At 41.7% G+C, this 22,916-nt stretch overlaps 1 protein-coding gene across 8 annotated transcripts in view; it reads left to right on the top strand.

Moving 5' to 3' along the window:
* Frmd4b (FERM domain containing 4B) overlaps positions 1 to 22,916 on the top strand; it is a 351,908-nt gene that overhangs the window by 210,551 nt on the left and 118,441 nt on the right. For 6 of the 8 annotated variants that reach the window (XM_087182007.1, XM_087182006.1, XM_004854187.4 and 3 more), the window contains 3 exons: positions 11,543 to 11,608; positions 13,599 to 13,693; positions 20,331 to 20,423. In XM_087182007.1, the coding sequence (XP_087038133.1) occupies positions 11,543 to 11,608; positions 13,599 to 13,693; positions 20,331 to 20,423 (254 nt within the window). Of the gene's footprint in view, positions 1 to 4,273; positions 4,615 to 11,542; positions 11,609 to 13,598; positions 13,694 to 20,330; positions 20,424 to 22,916 lie in introns of those variants that run through there. The other 2 variants (XM_004854189.4, XM_087182008.1) reach the window with 2 other exon arrangements.

Raw genomic sequence — 22,916 nt, 5'->3', positions numbered from 1 at the left:
GGGCAGCCTCACTTTGGATCCTGCTGTCTTTTTAAGTCATTTGGGATTGTATTACCATGTGAACTGTGTCCAGATTCTGAACAGTGAATCCATTCCTTCCTTTAGTTAGACTGTTCTCCCCATCGATGAAGCCCTGGGATATAGTGGCGAGGAAGAACTCATCAAGGCCTTTTGTCCCATGGAACTTAACATTCTTTTTTTTTTTTTTTTTTTTTTTTGGTACCAGGGATCGAACTCAGGTCCTTGCATTTGTGCAGCAGGCAGCAAAACCGCTGAGCTAAATCCCCAGCCCGGAACTTACATTCTTATGGGGCAAGACAGGCAGACAAATAAGTGACTAAAGCAAAAACACAAGTTCTATAAGAAACAAAGAGGGGTAGCCCATTTTCCGGTTCCCCTTCTGTGTCTCTTAGACAGAAGCTACCTTTCTCTCAGTAAATTTTTCCTACTCTTAACCTCTGTTGTTCCTAGAATTCATTCTTCAATTTTAGAGAACACGAACTCCCATTTCGGATATCCAGTAAGTTTGAGGGTTACATCTATTCCCCCTATATCACTCTGAATAAGGAGAAGAAAGACACTGTTAAGGACCCTTGTTACCTTTGCTACCTTGTGTACACCATGTTGTTTCTCCTCTGTGATGACTGTTTGCCATCCCTCCCTTGGAGCCAGCCGATCATAGACTGAAATTTCAACAAACTGTGAGCAAATAAACCCTTTCCCCCTTTAACTTTGGATGTCAGATATTTTGTCTCAGAAATAAGAGAAAAATAACACAGAAATTTGGTACCAGAGAAGTGGAGTCATTGCTGTGACATTACCTTGGCCATGTGGCTCAAGAGCCTTTGGAACTGGCTTGTGTGAAAGGAAAGAGTTAGGAAAGATTTGGAAATGTTAACTGTGGAAGTGGAGATGGAAAGTCTTAGACTCTTGTGGGAGAGTCTGGTCAGAGCTCAGAAGAACAGAAAGCCAGCTGGTAAAGACCCGGCTCAGAAGGTTTCTCCTGAGAAGAAGGACTGCATTGGCTATTGGTACTCCAGATGATGTGTGTTACAGATTGGCAGAAAGTTTGTCTGTATTTTGCTCATGTCCAGAGACATTTCCTGAGACTGAGATTAAGGGCAGCAGACTAATTGATCTCACAGTAGAAATTTCAAAGTAGTCTAATGTTGAGGCTGCTGCATGGCTACTGCTGGGGGCTTTTTAGCCAGATTTATGTTGAGAATCAAGAGCAAAGAGCCCAGCAGAATGATTTAAAATGTTTTGAGTTTGGCCAGAGAAGAAGTTCCAGTAAAGCTGTGGACTACAGAAATAGAGCAGAGATTTTGATTGCTGAGAAAGAAAAGGAGAATGGAAAAGATGGCCTGAGGGCATCACAAGAAGCAGCAGGACTCCACACAGCCTCAAAATTGCAAAAGTGAAAGACTTTGCTTTGAGAAGAAAGCCCCAGAGCACCATGTTCCCAAATGGCAGTGGCAGCCTAGAGAATTTGTTCCTCGGAGTTGGGTTCAGAGTGCTCAGCAATCCAGGGACACAGAGAGAAGGAAGCCCGGCTACTGCTCCAGCTGGCAGCAAACCTGGGCATTAACCACGTGGTGCTGATTTTAGGCACATGCAAAATGCAAGAGTTGTGGGAGGTCAGGAGGGCTTCCACCCAGATTGCAAAAGAAAGCCTAGGAGGTGAGACAGTGAGCCAGAGAAGGAAGTGTGTGAAGCTGTGAGTAGGAAGCTAAAGGTGTAGTGTGTAAGGTCAGACTGAGGCACGACTGAGACCACCGAGGCAGCCAAAATCTAAGCAACATGCAATGAGTTTATTGCCATCTGGGTGCAGATGGGCCAAGGGCAAGAAGGCCGTTGGCACTGAGAGGAGGGTGCTCGTGGTTGATATGGGGCATTTTAGGTGGTGGTGGGGCACTGGTCAAGAGGGTGGAAAACTTTAGAGCCCCACAGGTGATGGGCCTGGGCTGGCTGATAAGCAGGGCGGTGGTGAGAGCAGCAGGGTGCCTGCTGGCTTCTTGTCATCTCTGTGCTCCTGTGGATGTGGGTAGCAGGGGTCCAACTTGGAGGATCTGTTGCAGTGGAGACCCCAGAAGTTTGGAGAAGCCAGGACCATGGATCTGAGGAAAGCTGCAAGGAGGGAGCAGAGCCGGCCCAAGAGAAAAGGCATGGGAGCTACAACAGGCAGTGCTTAGGGGTGGAGCCACCCAAGCCCTTTGGAGTTCACAACTTGCCAGTTTGCCTTGGATGCTAGACATAGAACTACAAGATTTAATGTTTGCCCTGCTGGATTTTGGTCTTACTTTGTTCCCATTCCTTGTTATCCCCTGAATGTAACTTTTGGAAAGAAAATGTCTGTCTTGTGTCATTGAACGTTCGAAGTGTTTAACTCTCTTTTCATTCGTATAGGGGCTTGTAGCTAAGAGTTTGCCTTAAATCTCAGAGGAGACTTGGGACTTGGACTTTTCAGCAATGACGAAACTGTTAGGACTTTGGCAACTCTTAGAAATGGACTAAGTACTTTTCACATACAGGGATGTGCATGAGTCTTTGGGGGGCCAAGGGCAGAATGCTGTGACTTGTGTCTAGATGTCCCCCCAAAGCCTCATGCAGTCTTTTTCAAAGATAGCTAAATCTGGAATGTGCGATGCTAGGATTAAGGGCGTGTGATCACTAAACCACTACACGTGAGTGACTGGTTTGGCACCGCCCTAATCCTGGTAGTTAGAGTAACCTAAAAGAAGCAGAAAGACACTTTTAAAATCCCTTGCAGCTTTTTGCTGTCTTCCACTGCCATGAACTGTTTACCTTGTTGCTTTTCCTGCCTTGTTTGTGCCATGTTGTTTCTCCTCTGCAATGCATTTGCCATCTACTCTGCCTTGGAGCCAGCCAGTTATGGACTGAAACCTCTACAAACTGTGAGCGAAAAAAACCCTTTCCCCTTGAAAGAGAGAGAGAGAGAGAGAGAGAGGGAGAGAGGGAGAGAGGGAGAGAGGGAGAGGAAGGAAGGAAGGAAGAAAGAAAGAAAAAGAAAGAAAGAAAGAAAGAAAGAAAGAAAGAAAGAAAGAAAGAAAGAAAGAAAGAAAGAAAGAAAGAGTAAGAGTTGTGACAGTGAGGGTCAGGTCCATCTTATGTGAGGACAGGGTCAGTGCCCTTGAGATAGTGACATGACTTCAAACCAGAAAAAAGTGAAATAACCCAACATGCCTCGATCTGGGGCCAAACATTCTAGACAGAGGGAGCAGCACGTGCATAGCCCCCAAATTCGCTTCAGGCTTCATCATGAGGAAGATGAGGCCGGTGTGACTGCTGTTTTAGAGGCAGGGCAGCCGAGATAGATGGGGTGTGATAAAAAATACATAATGAATTATTTGAATTCAAAATATTAACCCCCCTCAAAATAATCCCCTTCCTTTGAACATACTTATCCTATCATTCTTGATACTTTCTGAAGCACTTCTGGAAGTTTTCCTTCATGACAGTCTTTAATTGTGGCTGTTTCCCTGTCCTGAATTGATTCAAAAGGTTTACCTTTCATGCTCAAAATTTTGACTTTGGGAAAGAGCAAGAATTCACATGGTGCCAGATACGATGAATAAAACAGATGAGGATACATCATGATGGTTTTTAAAGCCTGCCTTTCCACTGGATGGCCCTTGGCAGAAGCATTCACTGTTTTTTGCATTCACTCTATTTTTTAATCACATCTGATAAAGACACTGGAAAGAGGACATCCAGACCTGCTGCAGAAAGTGGCAACAAGGGTATTAGCGACAATGCATCTTTTACTGTAATACATTTTTAAATTTTTGATCACCCCTTGGAAATGAAATGAGAGAGGTTGGATTTTTATCAGAGTAGCAGTCAGCTTCCCTGCACACTCACTGGGCTCCAGGAGAAGGGATCAGATGATGCCAAGCAGAACAATGGAGGGATGTGACTGCTTTTGAGCCAGCATTCCTTGGCACCTAGGGGTCAGATCATCTTGGGGCTCCCTGGGAAGTGGGGAGCCTGGTTAGAAAGCTGGCTTTGTACACACTCATGGAACTTAGACCCTGATGATAGGGGACCCACTCGGCACAAACCTGGATGAGTCGTTTTCATGAGGCAGCACTTCTAGTGCTAAGCTTTAGAAAATGTCACAAGAGAGGAGGTTGGGGGACAAAAAAGCTTGTTGCTTCCTTCCCAAACTCATAGTTCTGTGTTCCAAGGCAAAGCTAAAGTTGTCTGGGGGTTGGCTTTTTTTTGAATTCTTATTTCCTGCTTTTTCATGTGAGCCTGGTTCTTAGGAATGGGCCAGTGCTACCCTGATTGGAAATGACCATTGGTTCCTTCCCAACCCTCTCTCCCCTCTCACCTCCTAAGTGAAGTCGTGAGATTGGGGGCAGAGGCCAGGATGGGGTGTGTTCTCCTACAGACTTGAACCCTACTTATGGACTGCTGCAGCTGGGCGCCCTGTGAGCTGAAAATCAAGCCTGTAGTCACTCTCACTTCCCTGTAGATCTTCCTCATTTGAGCGCTGACCAGCTGACAGTCTCGCCACCAGCCGTCTGCCCTGGCACGGTGAGGACGACTCTTATCAGCTGGGGAGCAAAGGCAGGGCAGCTGCAGACTGAGGTGGGAATTCCAATGGGACATGGCAGTTCTACCCTCCAAATGCCTGGGTTTGGATGGGGTGGGGAGTGGGGATCAAGTTGGTGAATGCAGGCAGACTATTTTTTAAATCTGTGTCTTTTTTTATTGCCTCCGAGGCCTTGCTATTATTAGCTGCCCTTGGGTGGGAAGTCAGTTCTGAAGCTATACCCCCAGTCTCAGTGGGATTCAAAAGTGATTCTGTATTTAGAGATAATCATAGTGCTCCATGTACAGGTCCCATAAATAAAACCCCAGTTGTTGAAATTAGAAGATACAGCATTAGTGGGGGGGGGGGTTAAAATAAATAAGAAATGGTGGGGTTTCTTTTTCTTTTCTTGTTGTTGTTAACAATATTTATTAAAATAAAGTGACCTGTTGGGGAAAAAAAGTTTATTTGAATAAGGCGGTATTTCTTAGCTGAGGATGTTGGGCATATGCAAGGGTCATTTGCACCCTGGCGTGGAAGGCGGGCTCTGAGTTCCATCCCAGGGCTGCTGTCAACTGTGTGACTTGGGTTATATCTGTTCCTAAGTTGCCCCATATCTGAAATGATTAGTTGTTAATAAATGCTGTCTATGATTCTTTCTAGTTATAAGTTCCACAACTCTATTTCTAGAGAAGTTATTTTTCTTTGGAAGTGAAATGAGTTTTGTGCATGCTTCATAATGCCTCATTTTCCCTTTCCTACCTGCTCATGTGACCCTGGGAAATGGGCCACATGGGAAGGCTTTCCCGCTGTCTGTCATGGTGTGCCGTGTGCAGTACCAAGTGTATGTCTGCACAATTACGACCTGGGGCTTTGGGTTGGGGTCTAGCTCTGCCACTTGTGAATCTTGTTATTTATCACCTAATGTCAGTTTAGCCCGTAATATTGGAGTGAAGAGAATACTTACTTTGGCGGAGCACTCTGAGAACTGAGTATGTACAGGGCTGAGTTCCACACTTGGATGTTAGAAAGTGCCTGTGAGTGACAGGATTCGTCTCATTAAAATGCCCTTGCCAGTGCTAGGCATGTAGAAGGGACAGAGGAACCAGTGATCCCTTCTCTTCCTTTATTTCCCCTCCATTCAATCTGGAGAATGTTTCTGCCATGTGTTTGTTATTAGATTTTTCACTGTCATTTGTCTTCTTTAATATGAGTTAGTGACAGTCTTCCCATTTAAAAGCTTTTTTAAAAGCTGGGAGCATGTACAGATTACAGAATAGTTTAGCTGTTTGTCAACTTCTAAACAAATAGGTACCTCAAAAATGATTTATTTCATTCCTAGTGTATCAATTAAAGGCTGTTAAAAATTTTTTTTTCTTTTTTTTTGGCAGTACTGGAGGGTTGAACCGATATCTTCCGCATGCTAGGCAAGCCCTCTACCACTGAGCTATATTGCTAGCCTTTTTATCTTTTACTTTGAGATAAAGTCTAGATAAGTTGCCCAGGCTGGTTTTGAACTCACCATCCTCCTGCCTCTGCCTCCTGAGTAGCTGGGATTACAGGTGTGAGCCACCATGCCCAGATGGTAGGACATTTCTTATGAGACTCAGAGGGGTTAGGTAACTTCTGCAAGGTAACACAGCTAATAAGAGGTAAAATATGATGTTAAGCCAGAGCTCTACTGGCTTAGGACTCCTGTGCAAGCTACATCACCTCAGGCCTCGGTTTCCTGGTGCTTACAATGAGAGTGCCCCTTCAGAGAGTGTACAGACGGTGAGAGTCTACAGGTTGATGAGCAAAGTGCCAAGCCCTTTGCCTGAGGCCCAGCTGTGCTTCTGTTAGTGCTGGTTGTGTCTCTTCTCTGGTACCCCATGGACTTACTGAATCAGGGTTTGCTTGATCAGGCAAGTACACTCCCAGATCCAGGCAGGTAGTATGCTTGTTTGACCCAGAGCCTACACACCTGGTCTAGAGAGAGACCTGTTCCGCCACACTCTGGGAGAAATCCAGCCCAGTGTTTCCACATCTTGCCATTTAGTCAAAAGAAGCTCTCCTGTCAGGCGTAGTGGTACACACCCATAACCTCAACACTGTAGGAGGCTGAGGCAGGAAGATGGCAAGTTGCAGCCCAGCCTAGGCAATTTAGCAACTTAGCTAGACCTTGTCTCAAAATAAAAAAATAAAAAGGGCTGGAGGTGTAGCTCAGTGCACATACCCTGGGGGGGGAAACAAAAAAGAAGCTCTTGTATTAGGTGTCATTTCCTGATTTCTTTTTTTTTAAAAAAAAAAAAAGACAAAACATTTATTGGTACATTTTAGATATACATTATGTTAACACTTATCATAGAGAATTTGCACCTGTACATGATAAATCTTTCCCCCTTCCTCTCAAGCCCCCCTCCCTTCCCTAATGCAAAAGTTTTGTTTCATTTTTTTCTTCTATTTTTCCTTTTTTTTGTTCCTTCCTTTCTCCCTCCCTTCTCCCTTGTTCCCCATTCTATTTTCTTCCCATTTCCCAGCATCCATTATACATTTTAGTCCTTATGTCCACTTTCAGTTTCTCAGACCAGAGAAACAATGAGGTATTTAAACATGAGTGTCTGATTTATTTCACTTAAGAGAATGCTCTCAAGGTGCATTCATTTAGCTGTAAATGTCTCTCTCTCCTGATTTCTAATATTATCAACTATAATTTATTCATAAGCATTTTGATGAACAAAACATCTACCACTTTTAACCTCTGATTTACATAAGTGACAGGGCAGGTCTTTCTATTGCTAGTGACAGACACATCTGCCCCTGACCTCCCAGAGAACCAGAATCTCACAGAGGAAGGGGTGCAGTGCATACTGGGCAGTGACAGCCTCACCACTGCCCACTGCCGGGCAATCTCCCTCAGCTGCCCTTCTGTAGGGTGCCCTTCATGATCTTGGATCACACTATGTGGGCAGGTGTTGGCTCACAGCCCTTCCCAGGTGTCAGCCTGTCATGGTGTTTGTGTTGTCATCCCTGGCTGAGTCAGTGATCAGGAGTAGACGCCCTCCCACATTAGTGGCATTTGGTCAGTCTATCTGTTGGAAGCCTTTTGCTTCAGTTTAAGTATAGAAACCTATGGTATCTTATGAACATGCTCTTGCTTGTGAAAAGTGGAATCCAACTCAAGTTAGCTTAAGAGGGAAAACAAGTTGATTGTTCTAGGAATTCAGGCTGTTTCGTAGAACTCAAAGACAAGAATTCACCCAAACCAGTAGAAAGAATGAGAAGTGATGAGAAAGACATTAGGAACCCTGACAGCAACTCTTCAGCTTTTCTTCACAGCCAATTGATTTCTCATGCCTCCACCTAGCTACTTACTTTCTCTCATTCTTTCTGCAGAATTTCTCTACACACAGCACACAAAGGATGCCCCACAGTAACCAGGTTCTCATCCTGTCAGACTCATCCAGATTCCCTGACTATAATTCTGATTGGCCAACATGGGTCAAGTGTCTATTTTTGGTCCAATCAGCTGAAGCCAAAGGACAGATCAAGTTGTAAAAACATGGCCACCATTGCCCTTGTTTGCATCTAGTTTTTGTTGTTGGTTTTTTTTTGGTACGGGGGCTCGAGCTCGGGTCCTTGTGCTTACTCAGCAGGCGGCAAAACCACTGAGCTAAATCCCCGGCCCTACCATTGCCCTTGTTTGTAATGAAATGGTTAGATACATCAATGAAGACATTTATTGTTTAATAAGCTATAAAAAAATTATGTTGACAAAAGGAATATTGATTACTTGGAGGTCTAAAATACAATATAAAGGCAAAAAAAGATGATTGTTTAAGTCAAGAAATAAATTTATTTGGATTATGGGACAACAGAGTGGCTTGAATTATAACATTAATTCTTATAACATTAAGTCTTTAGTGGATTCATATATTTTAATTGTTTGAGTATTATTTTATTTTATTTTTCTGCAAGGCATGCACTTGGAGTTAACTTTTGTAGGTTGTTTTACAAAAGAAGTACAATGATATAAACAGACACATTTATTTATTTCCCTCTGTTTTCCTCCAATAATATAGAAAATTAGAAAAAAGGATGGCTTTTTTCTTTTTTTCTTTTTTCTTTTCTTGTGGTGCTAGGAATTCAGCCAGGACTTCACACAAACCTATGATCACTGAATAGTACCTCCAGCCCCCTTATTCAAATTTGACTTGACTTTTTTCTTGCCCAGGTAACTTTGAATAAATAATACTAAAATCTGTACCGTGATTTACTGGTTTGTAAAATAGGGGTATTGTCCTGTCAATTTTTTTTTATGGAGCTTTAACGAGATAATATATGTAAATTCTCCAGTTTGGTTCCTAGAATTTTTAAAGGTTCATTCCTTTCCCTTTGCTACTCAGGGTAGGTTTTGACCTTGGCATTGTAGAGTAAGGAAATAATCCGTGGCTGTGGGATGAAGTAAACTTATCCAATTACTTAGCACTACTTCAGTAGTTCTCATGGACCGCCTTCATAATAGTACCATGGTCTAACCAGTTGAGCTAGTTTGCAGACTTTTAGAGCAGAGTTCAATCAAAAATATAAATGCAAAAATTCTTGTTTTACACTGAAAACAAGATTCTTACTGTGCTCAGCCTCCACTTCCTTATCTTTTAAATGGGTATAATGATACCAGTCCCAGAAGGTAACTGTGCAGCTCAGAGATAATGCATATAAAACAGTTAGGGCAATACTAGTATACTGTCAGTGGTCAGTCGATCTTTTTCTTTTTCTTTTTTCTTTCTCAGATGGAGGGATCTCACTATATTGCCTAGGCTGGCCTTAAATTCCTGGGCTCAAGTGATCCTCCTGCCTCAGCTTCCTGAGGAGCTGAGATTATAGGCACATCCACAGCACCTAGTTTTTCTCCCCCACCCCTTCTGTACCAGGAATAAAACTCAAGACCTTGAGCTTGCAAGGCAGGTGCGCCACCACTGAGCTAAATCCTGGGCCCTAGCTTTTCTTTTTAACTTGAGTTCATATGTGCCTGAGCTTGATACAACAAGAGACAAAACACTGCCCAAGTTCCCTTTTTCCACCTCTGTGGATGAAGCTAGATGTGCACCGTTCCTTGTAACATTGCTTGTATCAGCAAAACACTGGGGACTACCCAGTTGTGCCTCAGCAGGAGACTCATTACTTTGTTATACACACATATGATGGCCTGATGCTGTAGAATCTTGAGAAAGAAGAAAGTCTATCTATATGCACTAACAGTAGGAAGAGCTCCAAGAAATAGTGAAGTAAAAACATAGGAGGCAAAACAGTGAGTATAGCATAGTCTCCTTTGAATTGAAGAAGAAATTTTACAGATATTATATGTGTGCAGACACACATATACATGTATTACATTTCTAGATGGTTATACACATAAGAATATTAAGTATGTCCAATATAATAATAAGAGCATATTTTTAAAGCTAAGCATGATTGTACACACCTGTTATCCCAACACCATAGGAGGCTGATGCAGGAGGATCACAAGTTGGAGCCTAGCCTGAGCAACTCGGTGACCTAGTGAGACCCTGGACTGGCTGAACTCAGTCCAAAGACGCCAGGTTCAGTCCCAAGTACTGCAAAAAAGATATACTGATATACTATCTGTGTGTGTGTGTGGATGTGTGTGTGTGTGTAATCCATAAATGTATATATCTGAAAATATGCGTAAAAATAGTCTGTAAGGATTCTCCTCAAACCAACGGGGTGATGACTTTTGCAGATAAAAATGGTTTGAACCATGAGTTAATCAATGGGAGAGGGAGGCCATCTTTGCATTCTGTGTATTGCTTAAATATTTTAAGGAATACTGCAATTTTAAGGGATAAAAAATATATAGCATTGGAAATTTATACATCAAACTGTTCTTAACTGTGTATCTGAACTGCTCTTAACTGTAGCTGATATATTGGTTAGTTTTCCCCTTGCTGGGACAAAATACCTGACATAACTTAGAGGAAGAAAAGTTTACTTTGGCTCATGGTTCCAAAGGTTACAGTCCATGGTTAGTTGGTTCTGAGGCAGAATCATCATGGTGGAAGGGCATGGTGGAGGAAAGCTGCCCAACTAATGGTTGCCAGGAAGCAAAGCAGGTTAGAAAGAACAAGAGAGGAAGGGGTTATGAACCAGATAGAGGTCCCCAGGGTCACACCCCTCATGCCCCACTTCCTCTAGCTAGGCCCCACCTCCTAATATCTATTCGGGTATGAACCATGCGTTAACCCACTGATGATGTTATAGCCCTCACAATCCAATCACTTCTCCAAGGGATCACTCAATCCAGTCTCACTGACAAGGTTAATCATCACAGCAGGCAGTGTAGTAAAAGAGGACACATTTTCTGAAAATTAAGATGTTCCATTTTAACTTTAGTGTCATGTTTTTCTTCTTGTAATTATGAATGTGTCACATTTATGAAAACACATCCATAATTAAAAGTATTTTCATTTGAAAAATAAAATACTGATTAAGAAAAACCTGGTGATTTCTTTTGGGAGGAGATCTACTCTTCAATTTTAGTATATGTGCTGCCAAAGCAAGCATGTGACCTACTTTTCATAGTGTAACTTTGTGTGCATTTTTTACTTTGGTATACCAAATGGGCCTTATTTTTTCAATATATAGAGTGGCCTTTGCTTTTCATTCTTTCTTCTTTTAAACCCAAGTTAATACCCTATAAGAAATCTACTTCTAGCAGGAGATGATGGTACACACCTGTAATCCCAGAACTTGGGAGGCTGAGGCAGGAGGGTCACTGAGTTCAAGGCCAGCCTTGGCTTCATAGTGAGTTCAAGGTTACCCTGAACTATATAGCAAGACTCTGTCTCAAAAATCTGCTTCTGGCCAAACATGTTGATGAACTCAGCTGAAGCCACTCCAGGCAACCCCATATGAAATAAATGATAAAGCAAGTTTATAAGTGTGTGATCAGCCCTGACACACTCTTGCCATCTTGTCCCACAGATGACAGAAGGCAGGCACTGCCAGGTGCACCTCCTGGATGACAGGAGACTGGAGCTGCTGGTTCAGGTAGGTGTCGCCCACCCTTTCTGAGTCCCATGGTCTGTGCTCAGGCTCAGGAGTGGCTGCAGGAGAAAGGCAGCTGACAAGTCAGAAAGCGTGGCCCTGTCCAGCACAGTTGTTGCAGCCTGCTGACACACATTTAGAAGTATGGGTTCCAGTCTTGGCTTGCACCTTCCAGAGTTGTGTCTCCCTGAGCAAGTGACTACTCTGACTCTCTTGCTGGTCAGTCAGGGCTGCAGTGCTTCTGTGAAAGGATTATTGTGAGGCAGTCCTGCATTCTGCCACTTTCCAGCCATGTGGCCTCGTGTGGGTGAGACACCAGTTTCATCACTTGTGACCTGAAGTTAAGATAGCTGTGACCACAGAACTAGGGTTAAATATATGATACTCTGTGAGTGATGATATTTCAATTTTTGGTGCTTTTCTTTCTATTTGCCCAAAAGTCCTAAGAAGTTATGGAAGGCCCGGCAGATGGGCCCTCTCTTGGCTGGGTTAGACTTCTTTCTTCTGGCCACCCTGCATTCTTGTCCCTCTGAGGTGTGTCCCCATCCCACTCTGCTTAGGCTTCCATTAGAATGAAAACAGTACAGCCGGGGATTTAGCTCAGTGGTATTGCCGCCTGCCTCACAAGTGCAAGGTCCTGAGTTTGATCCCGGTGCCAAAAAAAAGGAAAAAAAAAAAAAAAAAAAAAAAAAAAAAATATATATATATATATATATATATATATATATATATATATATATATATATAATCTAGAATGAAAACAGAACTGTTGGCCATAGTTTCTGCAGAGTACAAGTTTTAGTCTGGATTTCTGCCTTTTTCTTTTCTTTTCTTCCTTCTTTTCTTTATCTTTCCCTCCATCCCTTCATCCTTTCTTTCTTTCCTACTTTCCTTTAAATCAGGTCCATCTTTTCTTCTCCAGCAGAAAAGCCCCAACCTTCAGACCACCATGCTGTCCCCAAACTCTCTGGGTCCAAGTTCAGAGACATCCATCCTGAGTCCCCTCCTGCAGGCCCCTTTCCTTCCCCAGTTCCTGCAGTCCCAGCCTCTGCCATAACTCTGCACATTCTGGCAGATTCCTAACCTTGTTTCCCCTGCCAGCTCCAGAGCTCCCAAAAGCTTATAGGTTAGATCACCCTGCTCAATACTCACCCTGACAATGCTGCACAGAGTGGGTTCAGTGGCTCCATCTGTAGAGAGAAATGAACACCTCAGGCTTCAGAAGGAGGCAGAACCAGGTTCAAAACCTTGGCTAAAACAATGCAGCATCAAGTGAGACGCCAACCTCTTTGCCTTGGTTGGCTCATTTATAAAATGGAAGTAAAAAGCCCCATCTCATGGGCTTATTATTGTAAGGATTGAATGAAAGTATGTAAGTTCAGGACAATAAATGGTAACCACACTTGTTAGTTTTCCCTGAAGCCCCGCACCCTTGAGTTTTGTCTGTTTGACTGGTCACCACCAGTCAAAATTATTCCTACAATCTTTTGTGATATTGCAGGCAACTAGGAGTGAAGTGTTTAATATTCCTCACCTTGGTCACTAGCATCATGCTACACATAAAGGAGTATTTTTTCCAAACACCAACATATTAGTAAGCACTCTGTTACCTTAGAGGGGGAAAAAGTAAGGTACTCAGGGGAATTGCAAATCCATGAAATATCAAATATCTCACTGATATTCCTGGTCCCATCTCTGCTCCTTCCCAGAACTCTTCAAGAAAAACCTACAGTGGCTGAACCTAATCTGCAAATGGGGGCAGGTATTTAAAAACAACAGCAAGCAAGGGCCGAGGATTTAACTCAGTGGTTCCACCACCTGCCTTGCAAGCGCAAGGTCCTGAGTTGATCCCCAGTACCAAAAAAAAAAAAAAAATTGGAGAAAAACAACAGCAAGCAAAAATTTCCTTAAACTATGTAGGGCCAAAGAAAGTGGCACCAATATAAGCAAGAGGTAACCAAATCGCTTCTAATCAGATTGTTTATTTTAACAGCCCAAACTTTTATCGAGGGAATTGCTGGACCTCGTGGCTTCGCATTTCAACCTGAAAGAAAAGGAATATTTTGGAATAACATTTATAGATGACACGTAAGTGTTTTAACAGTTTTCATTTATTTACTTTTTGCTGGGACTACCTACTGGCTTTCATTCATGCTTAACAAAAATAAAAACAAAAACAAACAAACAAAAACCACTTTAAGGACTTGAGGATTTCTTCCTTAAAGATTTTTTAATACAGGATTTTTTTTCCCCCAGAACAATTGCAAAGGGAGAAGAAAAGGAATATTAGCCTTTGAAAAACTCAAAATATTATCTAAGTATTGTAGAAATTTATGGTAACAAATTTATAACTCTCAGCTGCAGTCTGTTTTTACATGCTTCTGAATGTGGTTGGGCTTGCTAATTTAGTTCATGTATCAATGATAGAAATAGTAACTTTTTCTTCACTCATCTTGAAACTAAATTAATGTGATAGTGTCGGTGACAATAAAGCTTAAAGACATATGTGTGGCCCATCTAAAAAATATGTGTATAGTTTAATATGGAATGAACTTCCTGACAGAAACTTAGGTCTGCTTTATATTGCCCTTTTGGCTTCCTTTTCTTCTTTTTTTTCCTATTTATTTTTTTCTATTTGATACTCTAAGTTGTTGGATATTGTGTGTATGGATATATGTGTATCCATATATTTTTCTCAACAATTTAAATCGTCTATGAAATGAGGCTGGTACAATATGGAAGAACAAATCCCTAAAAATTTAAAACTCTATGTCAGTGAGTATGTTTGGAGTTACAAGCTCTTTTCTTTATGTTGTTTGTGTGTGTATGTGTGTGTGTGTTTGTATGTCTGTCTGTCTCATGGCAGCCTAATTTGTCTATATTTTATATGACCGGATATATTATCAGAGAAATCCTTCCCCTGTCTGGATATAATTTCCAAAAAGTTCCTTAAATATTAAAATTTAAGAAAATATGTTCCAGACACAAAATATGTTGGCCAACCGCCCCAGCATTCTTTCCATGACTCAGTTTAAGTGTTTTCTCATTACTTGAGTTCAACCAGGTGGAAAATAATTTCAAGAAGGAGTTAATTTGTTTTCAACACCAGGTGGCTTCTAGCTATTTCCAGCCTGGGTGGGCTATTACCCTAGGACCTCTAGGCAATGCCAACAGCCTCAGGACCTGGACTACACAAAGCCCTGCAGACTTTGGCCGGGTAAAAGTCAGGCAACTGTTAGGAAATGTAGAAAACCTTGAAAACTTGGGTTCTCAATTCATGATGTTTCCTTAATATGGTGCAGCAAAGCAGACGAAAATAACTGAGCATCACCTACCTCCTATGATGCACAGAAACATCTTTTCACGATTTGAAAGACGTTCCATGATCTTCCCTCTGCTGGGTGAAATGGGAAATGCAACTATTCTCTGGCCACAGTTCTGGCCAGAAAGCCAAAACCAGTTCATGTGAATCTATGATTACACACACACACACACACACACACACGCGCACAGTTGAACCTGGAAGTAAATGAAAGAATAGCAAACAGTACAAGACATAAAGCCATAAATACATAATGGCTAACTGATATAGTATAAACTGTAATTGCTATAAGCACTATAATTTAGGAGAAGGTCACATAGAGTGGAGACTAAAAGCATGAATACTAGAATCATTTATTTGTTCAACAAATACTTCTTGAGTACCCACTAAAGGCCAGATGTTGCTCTATGTCCAGGGATTCAGCTGCAAGTGTCACAGACAAGGTCTCTGCTTGCATGGAGTTTCTGTTGTAGGGATGTCATCTACCATAGCAAGCAAACATAGATAAATGAGAAAACAGCACAATTGTAACTGAAGAACAAAATGAGAAGCCATATCAGGAAAAGTGGGCAGGGGCAATTTTAAACACAGTGGCTAGAATGGTGTCTACGAGGTGACCCCCAGTAAAAAGCAGAAACCAATTCTGCAGAAGCCTGCTTCCTTACTGTATACAGTCCCGATTCTTCCCCTCATTGCCAGGCCTATGGCCATAGTCAATCACTGCCCCAAAATGACTACTTGCCAGTAGTGAACCTGTAATCCCAGCTCCTGTGGGGGTTGAGGCAGGAAGGTCACAAGTTTGAGTCCAAGCTGGGCAACTTGACAACTTAGTGAGACCCTGATCCCCATTACCAAAAGACAAAAATAAAAACAAAAAGATGAGGGCAAATGAAGGCAAAGGGAGACATGATAGAATATTAGTAGCTATGTGATTTTAGGGCAGTTATTTGACATCACTGACATTCAAGTTTTCTCATCTGTACTTTGGACATCATAATAGTACCTATATAGTAAGTACCACATAGGGCATCTATAGTAGGGTACTGGGGGTAATACTACTAGTCCACCAAATCAGATATGTGGAGCCACAGCACAGCCACGCAGTGAAAGGGCGCCCACTTCCTGTTGTTAGTAGTCATGGCAATAAGAGATTGTGCAGAGGGGTGCAGGGGGACAGGTTGACCTTCTCACAGGAGGGTCACTAGAATGTGACCTAGCAGGTGGACTTTAGATGGGAGGGAGAGGACACGGCCTTGCAGGCAAAAGTCATTTTGGGAAAGAGGCACGGACACACGAAGCATTTACCCAGTGTGAAGATACCAGCCCAATCATGGCGGAAGAGGTGAGCACAGGACAAAATCACAGGTGACCCTGTGAGTCACGGAGATGGGGTAGCCACTCCCAGGCTGGAATGTGCCACACAGTGGAGGAACAGATTTATGAGCACAGTGCCAAAGGGTCCTCAGGCTGCAGGACTCATGCTGGCCTGGTAAAGAAGGTTCTGGTCACCTGAGAGCTTCTGGGAAAGCTCTGAGCTCTGGTGAACAACAGCCAGACCGTGCATATGTCAGGCAGTCAGACTTCTTCAGAAAGCAAAGGAGTGATGGGAATGACTAACCTTGAGGACCCGGGCCAGCCTCATCTGGCAGGGGATTCCTCTCTAAACGGTATCAGCAGAAGATTGGCCAACCTCGCCCCCCAGGTATCTGCTGGGGATCCCACAGGCAAGGCTCCGACTTTCCTCCACTCTGGCCCCAACATGTCCTCCCCACCCAGCTCTCCCCTGCAGGTGACACCACCATCTATTTCTAGCTCTGGCTACATTTACTTTGGGAAGTATGAGTTGGCTTTTGGAAGGGAGGGAAGAATTTGCCATTTCCACCTGGCTGGGGAACAGGCCTGGAAAATTGCTTATGTCTAAAGGTATCTCCCTGGAATGTCTTAGTCACAAGGCTAGTTTGTTTTTTTTTTCTTCGTCTGGTAAATATATTTGGAAAGCATTTTTCAGCACTCCCCTCCTCCACTCACATGAAACCAACGAGTCGGATCCCTTCCAGGGTGCTGTCTGAATGGCCTTTTCCATCCTAGATGCCACATCAGCCTTGTGCCTTTGGTGAACTTTTTTAGAGTAACCCGGAGCTACATGTGACATTTGGTCAACGAAACTAGCTAGTGTCTATACCCCAGCCTGTAGACCAAGGGCAGAAACGGAAAAATAGACTGCAGTTACATAACGGGGTTAGTAATGACAGCCAGCAGGAACAAATCCAGGGGGGGATTAGAGAGAAGGGATGATTTCCCAGATGATACTGTACTGTACCCAGCGCCTTTGAGATCTGAGTGCAGGGTGTATCTCCCTCCCCTAGAGGGCAGTCTCGCCCTCCTGAGGTGGCGGCCCCTGTAGATCCCTGTCATGGTTTTTATCACTTCCCCCATTTCATGTTTTTCCCTTTCCATGTTTTTTTCTCCCTTCCATGTTTTGAAAGAGTGCTGAGTAAGATTTCTTTATGAGGAAATGACAAATAGGCTTTACAACAACAACTGTGACTTCTGATCGGTCCCTTCCGTAGCCTGAAGTGACATATCTCCCATTAATGTAATTCTGTCCAAAAATAAGTTTGGTTTTTCGGTTGGTCTGCACAGCCTGATAGGGTCAGATATGTCTGTCTTTTTAAGGTGATTAGATCTGTTATATTTGCTATGAAAACACTTAAAATAAGCAGGTTGTAAGCAATAAATCACCTTAATGATATCTCAGTGGTAAAATTATGGGTAATATTTTTTTTTTGTCTTCAGGACTTTTTCTTCATAGTGAGATTACAGACTTTAAAAGTCTAATTTCTAGCATATACTTTTTAATTTTTATTTATTGGTTTTTTTGAGGCAGGGTCTTCCTTTGTAATTCAAGCTGGTCCTGAACTCGCTATGTAGCCCAGACTGGCCTCGAACTCGAGGTGATCCTCCTGCCTCAGCCTCTCGAGTGCTGGGATCACAGGGGTGCACCACCATGCCCAGCTCTAGTATACAGTTTTAAAACCATTTTATGTTACATACACATAGACCTCTTTTTAGAGAAATGTTGAATGTCATAGTTGAAGCCAATCCCTTTTGCTTACTTCCCATTCCAATCGTAGTTTGTTCACTAGAGATAACTCATCTTTTTTTTTTTTTTTTTTTGGTACTAGGCATGGAACTCGGGTTCTTGTGCTTGCGCAGCAGGCGGTGAAACCACTGAGCTAAATCCTGGCCCGAGATAACTCATCTTAATAATTGGCTTTAAATCTCACCAGAACTATACCTAAAACTTTTCATCCATATTTAATACTGTTTTAACTGTGCTTCTGTGGCTACCCTAATTGGTTTGTGTTGTATATGTTATTGTAAACTTGCTTCTCTCATTCTTACCCATGCAAGTTCATATAAATTGTGCATTTTAAATGATACCACATCTTTTCAACAACAAAAGAATAAAGGACAATCCAAAGTTAGTTCCATTTGTCGTAAGAAAACTTTTGAGACCAGATACTGGACAATACAGTATTTTGTGTGTTTTAAGACACACATTTGAACATCTCAAATTCGGATGTCTTTAAATCAATGTCATCCTGCTGGGCATAGTAGCACACACCTGTAATCCCAGCACTCCGGGTGGCTGTGGCAGGAGGATCGCCATAAGTTTGAAGCCAGCCTGGGCTACATAGTGACTTCAAGGCCAGCCTGAACTATGTAGTGTTGCCCTTTCTAAATAAATATCAGTGGTATCCTAAACTTGAAATATAGTGTAAGAATTCCTTAATTTCAACTCTTTAAACTTACCCCCATTCCCTTACACACGAAAGCAGTAGTTTTAAGATGTTCTTACGTTATGTATATCAGTTTATTTATCTTTATACTATCCCTCCAAGCAAATCTAGAGGTAATTATGAGCAGCCTTATCTTGTAACTATGGAAACAAAGACACATTTTTTTCCAGTGTTAAAATTGGTAAGTGACAGAGACTGACCTAAAGTTATTATAAATGCTAATTAACCCTCTAGTTTCATTTTCTCCTGTTTTGGAAGTCTGGGTTCAAATCCCAGCTCTGCCACTATCCTTGCAGACTTTGTGTAAAGTATCACTTTAATAGGTAAAAAGTTCTAAAATGGTGAACAAAGAGTAGTTATTCAATAAAGAATACTATATCTGTTTTTCCTATCTACTTATGAATATAGCTTAAAATTTTCTGATTTTTTTCCTCCAGTACAGGGGATTGCACCCAGGGCCTTTGAGCTAAGCTACATCCCCAGCAACTCTTTTTAAACAGGGTTTCACTAGGTCACTAAATTGCCCTGGCTGGGTTTAAACTCACATTCTTCCTGCCTCAGCCTCCCAGACTGCTTGGGATTAGACACCAAGCTTGATGTTGTTTTATATTATTTACTCAAGGACCAAAATAAGTTGAAAAATGCCTTCCAGTCCATTATAGATTTTGCTACAAATTGACACCGCATCAGCATGTTTTTAAATTGAACTTTATGTAAGCAAATAAAGTGGTCTCTAAAATGCATGGACTAGTTGGACAACCTTGGAAAAGTCATGAAAGCAATCCACAGTGTCATCAACTCTTTTGATCCCTCAGAGGTGAAAATCTAGAGAAAGCTATTTACACCCATGAACTTGGTGAAGCTCTTGAGTAAATAAACAGCTGCCTAAATATTAGTAAGTCCATAATGTACATAACAGAAAGAGCAGAGAATATTTGTCCTGTACATTTTTAAAGGCTGTGATATTGGGATCTGTGTCTGTTTGATTTCATTAAACCAGAAGTTTTCCCCTTCTTGACTAAAGTATTTCATATTTAATAAGAATTTAAAGATTAATAAATGTTGCTCAGTTTGTGACCTCCCCAAAGTAGCCAGCATTACCAGTTTCTTATCCTCTAAGAGAATTTTTATATATGGATGCACCTATATATCAAGTCTTTTAATTAATGTATAGAATATACTATACTTATTGTTATTGTTATCTTGCTTTTTAAAAATTTAATATTGTATCTCAAAAACTGTTCATAATAACTTATAAACAGGCTCTGCAGCCTATTTAAGACTGCATTTTAGCTCAGCGTAGAGCTGTGGATAATTATTTTAACAAAACCCTACAGGACATTCAGGTGATTGCTAGTCCTTTTGCAAATGCCGGTAATGCTATGGTGAGTGAGTTTGTGTATAGATCATTTTTGAAATGCACACGCTATCTCCATAAACTCCTGGAATTGGAAATGCTGGGTCAGAGGCAGGCGTGTCTGTGATTTGCAATGGTGGTTCTCTCCCTTAGTGTCTCAAAGTAGCTGTTTCCCTCCAGCTTTGCCCACACTGTGTGTTAGCAAGCTGTTCCCTGAATCCTTTCTTTGCTTTGCTCTCACAGAGGTCAGCAGAACTGGCTGCAGTTAGATCACCGGGTTCTTGACCATGATTTGCCCAAGAAGCCAGGCCCAGCAGCTTTGCACTTCGCTGTCAGGTGGGTATGCAGGAGCGTATCCAGCACCCCTTTTCTTTTGTTCTAATGGGATTATCTTTTAACATTTTCCGATGATCAGAGATAAAAAGAAGAGACCCATCAAAACATCATATGGAAGGGGTTCTCTACTGCCTTGGTCTAAGGACCAAGTTACCGTAGATACTGTGTAGAGCTCTTTTCTTTGAATATAAAGGATAAAATCACCTTTCTTGATTCCTCAAAGCCTCTAAGATCAATTTAAGGCTGAAAAACATGAGTAATATATTTTAATATATAAGCCTGTTTCTTAATATGCTCTCAGGATTCCTATTATTTGAAACATGGCAAGCATTTGCTGTTACGTTTTGTATTAGAGTAATGTTTTCTAGAGACTTGGAAATAATTGAATTTTATACAGTCTTATGCTTTAATTGGAATGGGAGACAAAGCATATACAAATGCTCATGGGAAGAATTATCTTAACAGTTCAGAGGTCAGAGCTCTGTTTGCATGCAGAGAGACTGCTGAAAACAATTCCTGGGACCCCTGACTTGTTCTCTGAGTGCTGTGTGGGCAAATGCCTTAACCATGTCCTGAAGAGGATGCATTTAACCAATTCAGTGGTTTTGCAGAGCCAGCTTATGGTGGGAATATTAGCATTAATTATTGCCACCTAGCATAAGTGGATCACTGGAAGGAGTCACACCCATGTTCCTCTACTTAGCTCATGTAATATACAAAACATTACCAGTTGAGCTGAAAGCCCCTTCCTAAGTTCTGGCATTCTCTCCTCATCCTAAATTTGATAAGAATTTCATAATAAATTTCATTTCCTGGTCTGCAGCCAAATATAACCTTAAAAAACAAGCTAAGGTGGTAGCTTTCTCACCAATGTAGTTTGTTTTCATAAACCTATATCAACATGAAGAATGGCCTATTCTGAGATCATGTTAATTTTTGGACAATAAAAATGCTATTGTTTTATATCATAATAGTAGAAGGTTTCTTTTATTTTCTGTAATGACCTGGAAAATATTTTTTGTTTTGGTTTTTGTTTTTTTTTTGGAGGGGGGTTGTTTTTTGAGACAGGGTCTCACTATGTAGTCCAGGCTGGCCTGGAACTCGAGGTGATCCTCCTGCCTCAGCCCCTGCCCAGTACCCTGAGTTCTGGGATTACAGGTGTGCACACCATGCCTGGCTAGTTTTTCTTTAATCTAGTCTGCTTCATGAAATCTGAAAGGTGAGAATAATACGTCCTTACATTTTTTAAAGTATCTATGAATTGATGATGATTATAGAGGATTGCTCTTTCTTATTCAGCAAATAAAGTGTTGACAACAATCCCCAAATTCAATTTTTCTCCTACCAGGAATCTTCTTTTTCTTTTCTTTCCTCTTTTTTTTTTTTCTTTTGTGGTGCTACAGATCAAACCCATGGCCCCACACAGGCTAGACATATGCAGTACCTCTAAGCTACACCCCCATTCCTCAGAAGTTATAGTTTTAAAACCCAGGAAGGAGGACACATAGTGATAATTTGTGTGGGAACATATCACAGTATGAAAAAGTGCACAGAAATACTAAAGGAAAAACATCAGAGTTCCCTGAAAAAATATGACATGAATGCTTCACTCTTTGGAAATGGAGAAAAATAACCACCAGCAAGTGGAAAAGTTACATATTAACTATTAATCAAGAGTCAGAGAATAGAAAAGTTTGTTTTATGTAAGGAAAACACTTCAGTATAAACAAAATACGTTTTTTCACAATGAATTACATTATTGCTCTAAACCTTTCAAACTATGTGAATGTGCAAAGTAAAAGGTGAAGTACTCTTCACAAGCCTTTGATGTCCACTTCCCCATCTATTTCTTTTTTTTTTTTTTCCCGGTACCGGGGATCGAACTCGGGTCTTTGCGCTTACGTAGCAGGCGGCGAAACCACTGAGCTAAATCCCCGGCCCTCCCCATCTATTTCTTGGTGTGACAGGCTGGCTTATGTCTGTAATCCTGGCACTTGGGAGGCTGAGGTAGCAGGATTCCAAGTTTGAGTCCAGCCTAGGCAGCATAGGAAGACCTTGTCTCAAAATCTGAAAAGAAGACTACCTATAAAACTCAGTGTGAAAGTCCTGGGTATAATCCCCAGTGCCTCAGTAATAACAGAAACAACAACAATAATCTATTTCTTCTCACTTCCATAATTCAGTCTCTAGTCTCCTACTCAGCACTCAGGCTATTTCCAATGATTTATGTTAAAGTTAGGCTGCAGTTAATATCCTTGCACTTTTGACTTGGTGCATATGTTTGTTAGTGTCATGAGTGAGTGAAAGCACATGTCCTTGGAGAGTCTCACTAGTACTGTTTATTTAGTAACCAGATTTGTGTACCTGTTCTTTGCTAGCTGTTATCTGGTCTATCCTGGGTCTGAAAACACCAGAGGAGGAAACCCTGTATTCCTTCCTGGTCAGTCATTCCTAAGGCTGCTCTATCTTTACCAGCAGGTTCCTGGGATTCCA

This window comes from Heterocephalus glaber, unplaced genomic scaffold (genome assembly GCF_053883595.1).
Source record: "Heterocephalus glaber isolate CG9 unplaced genomic scaffold, H.glaber_assembly_v1.0 deba00001472, whole genome shotgun sequence".
Taxonomy (NCBI): domain Eukaryota; kingdom Metazoa; phylum Chordata; class Mammalia; order Rodentia; family Bathyergidae; genus Heterocephalus; species Heterocephalus glaber.
Note: the sequence above shows the minus strand (reverse complement) of the source record. Positions and strands in the feature narration are given on the sequence as shown.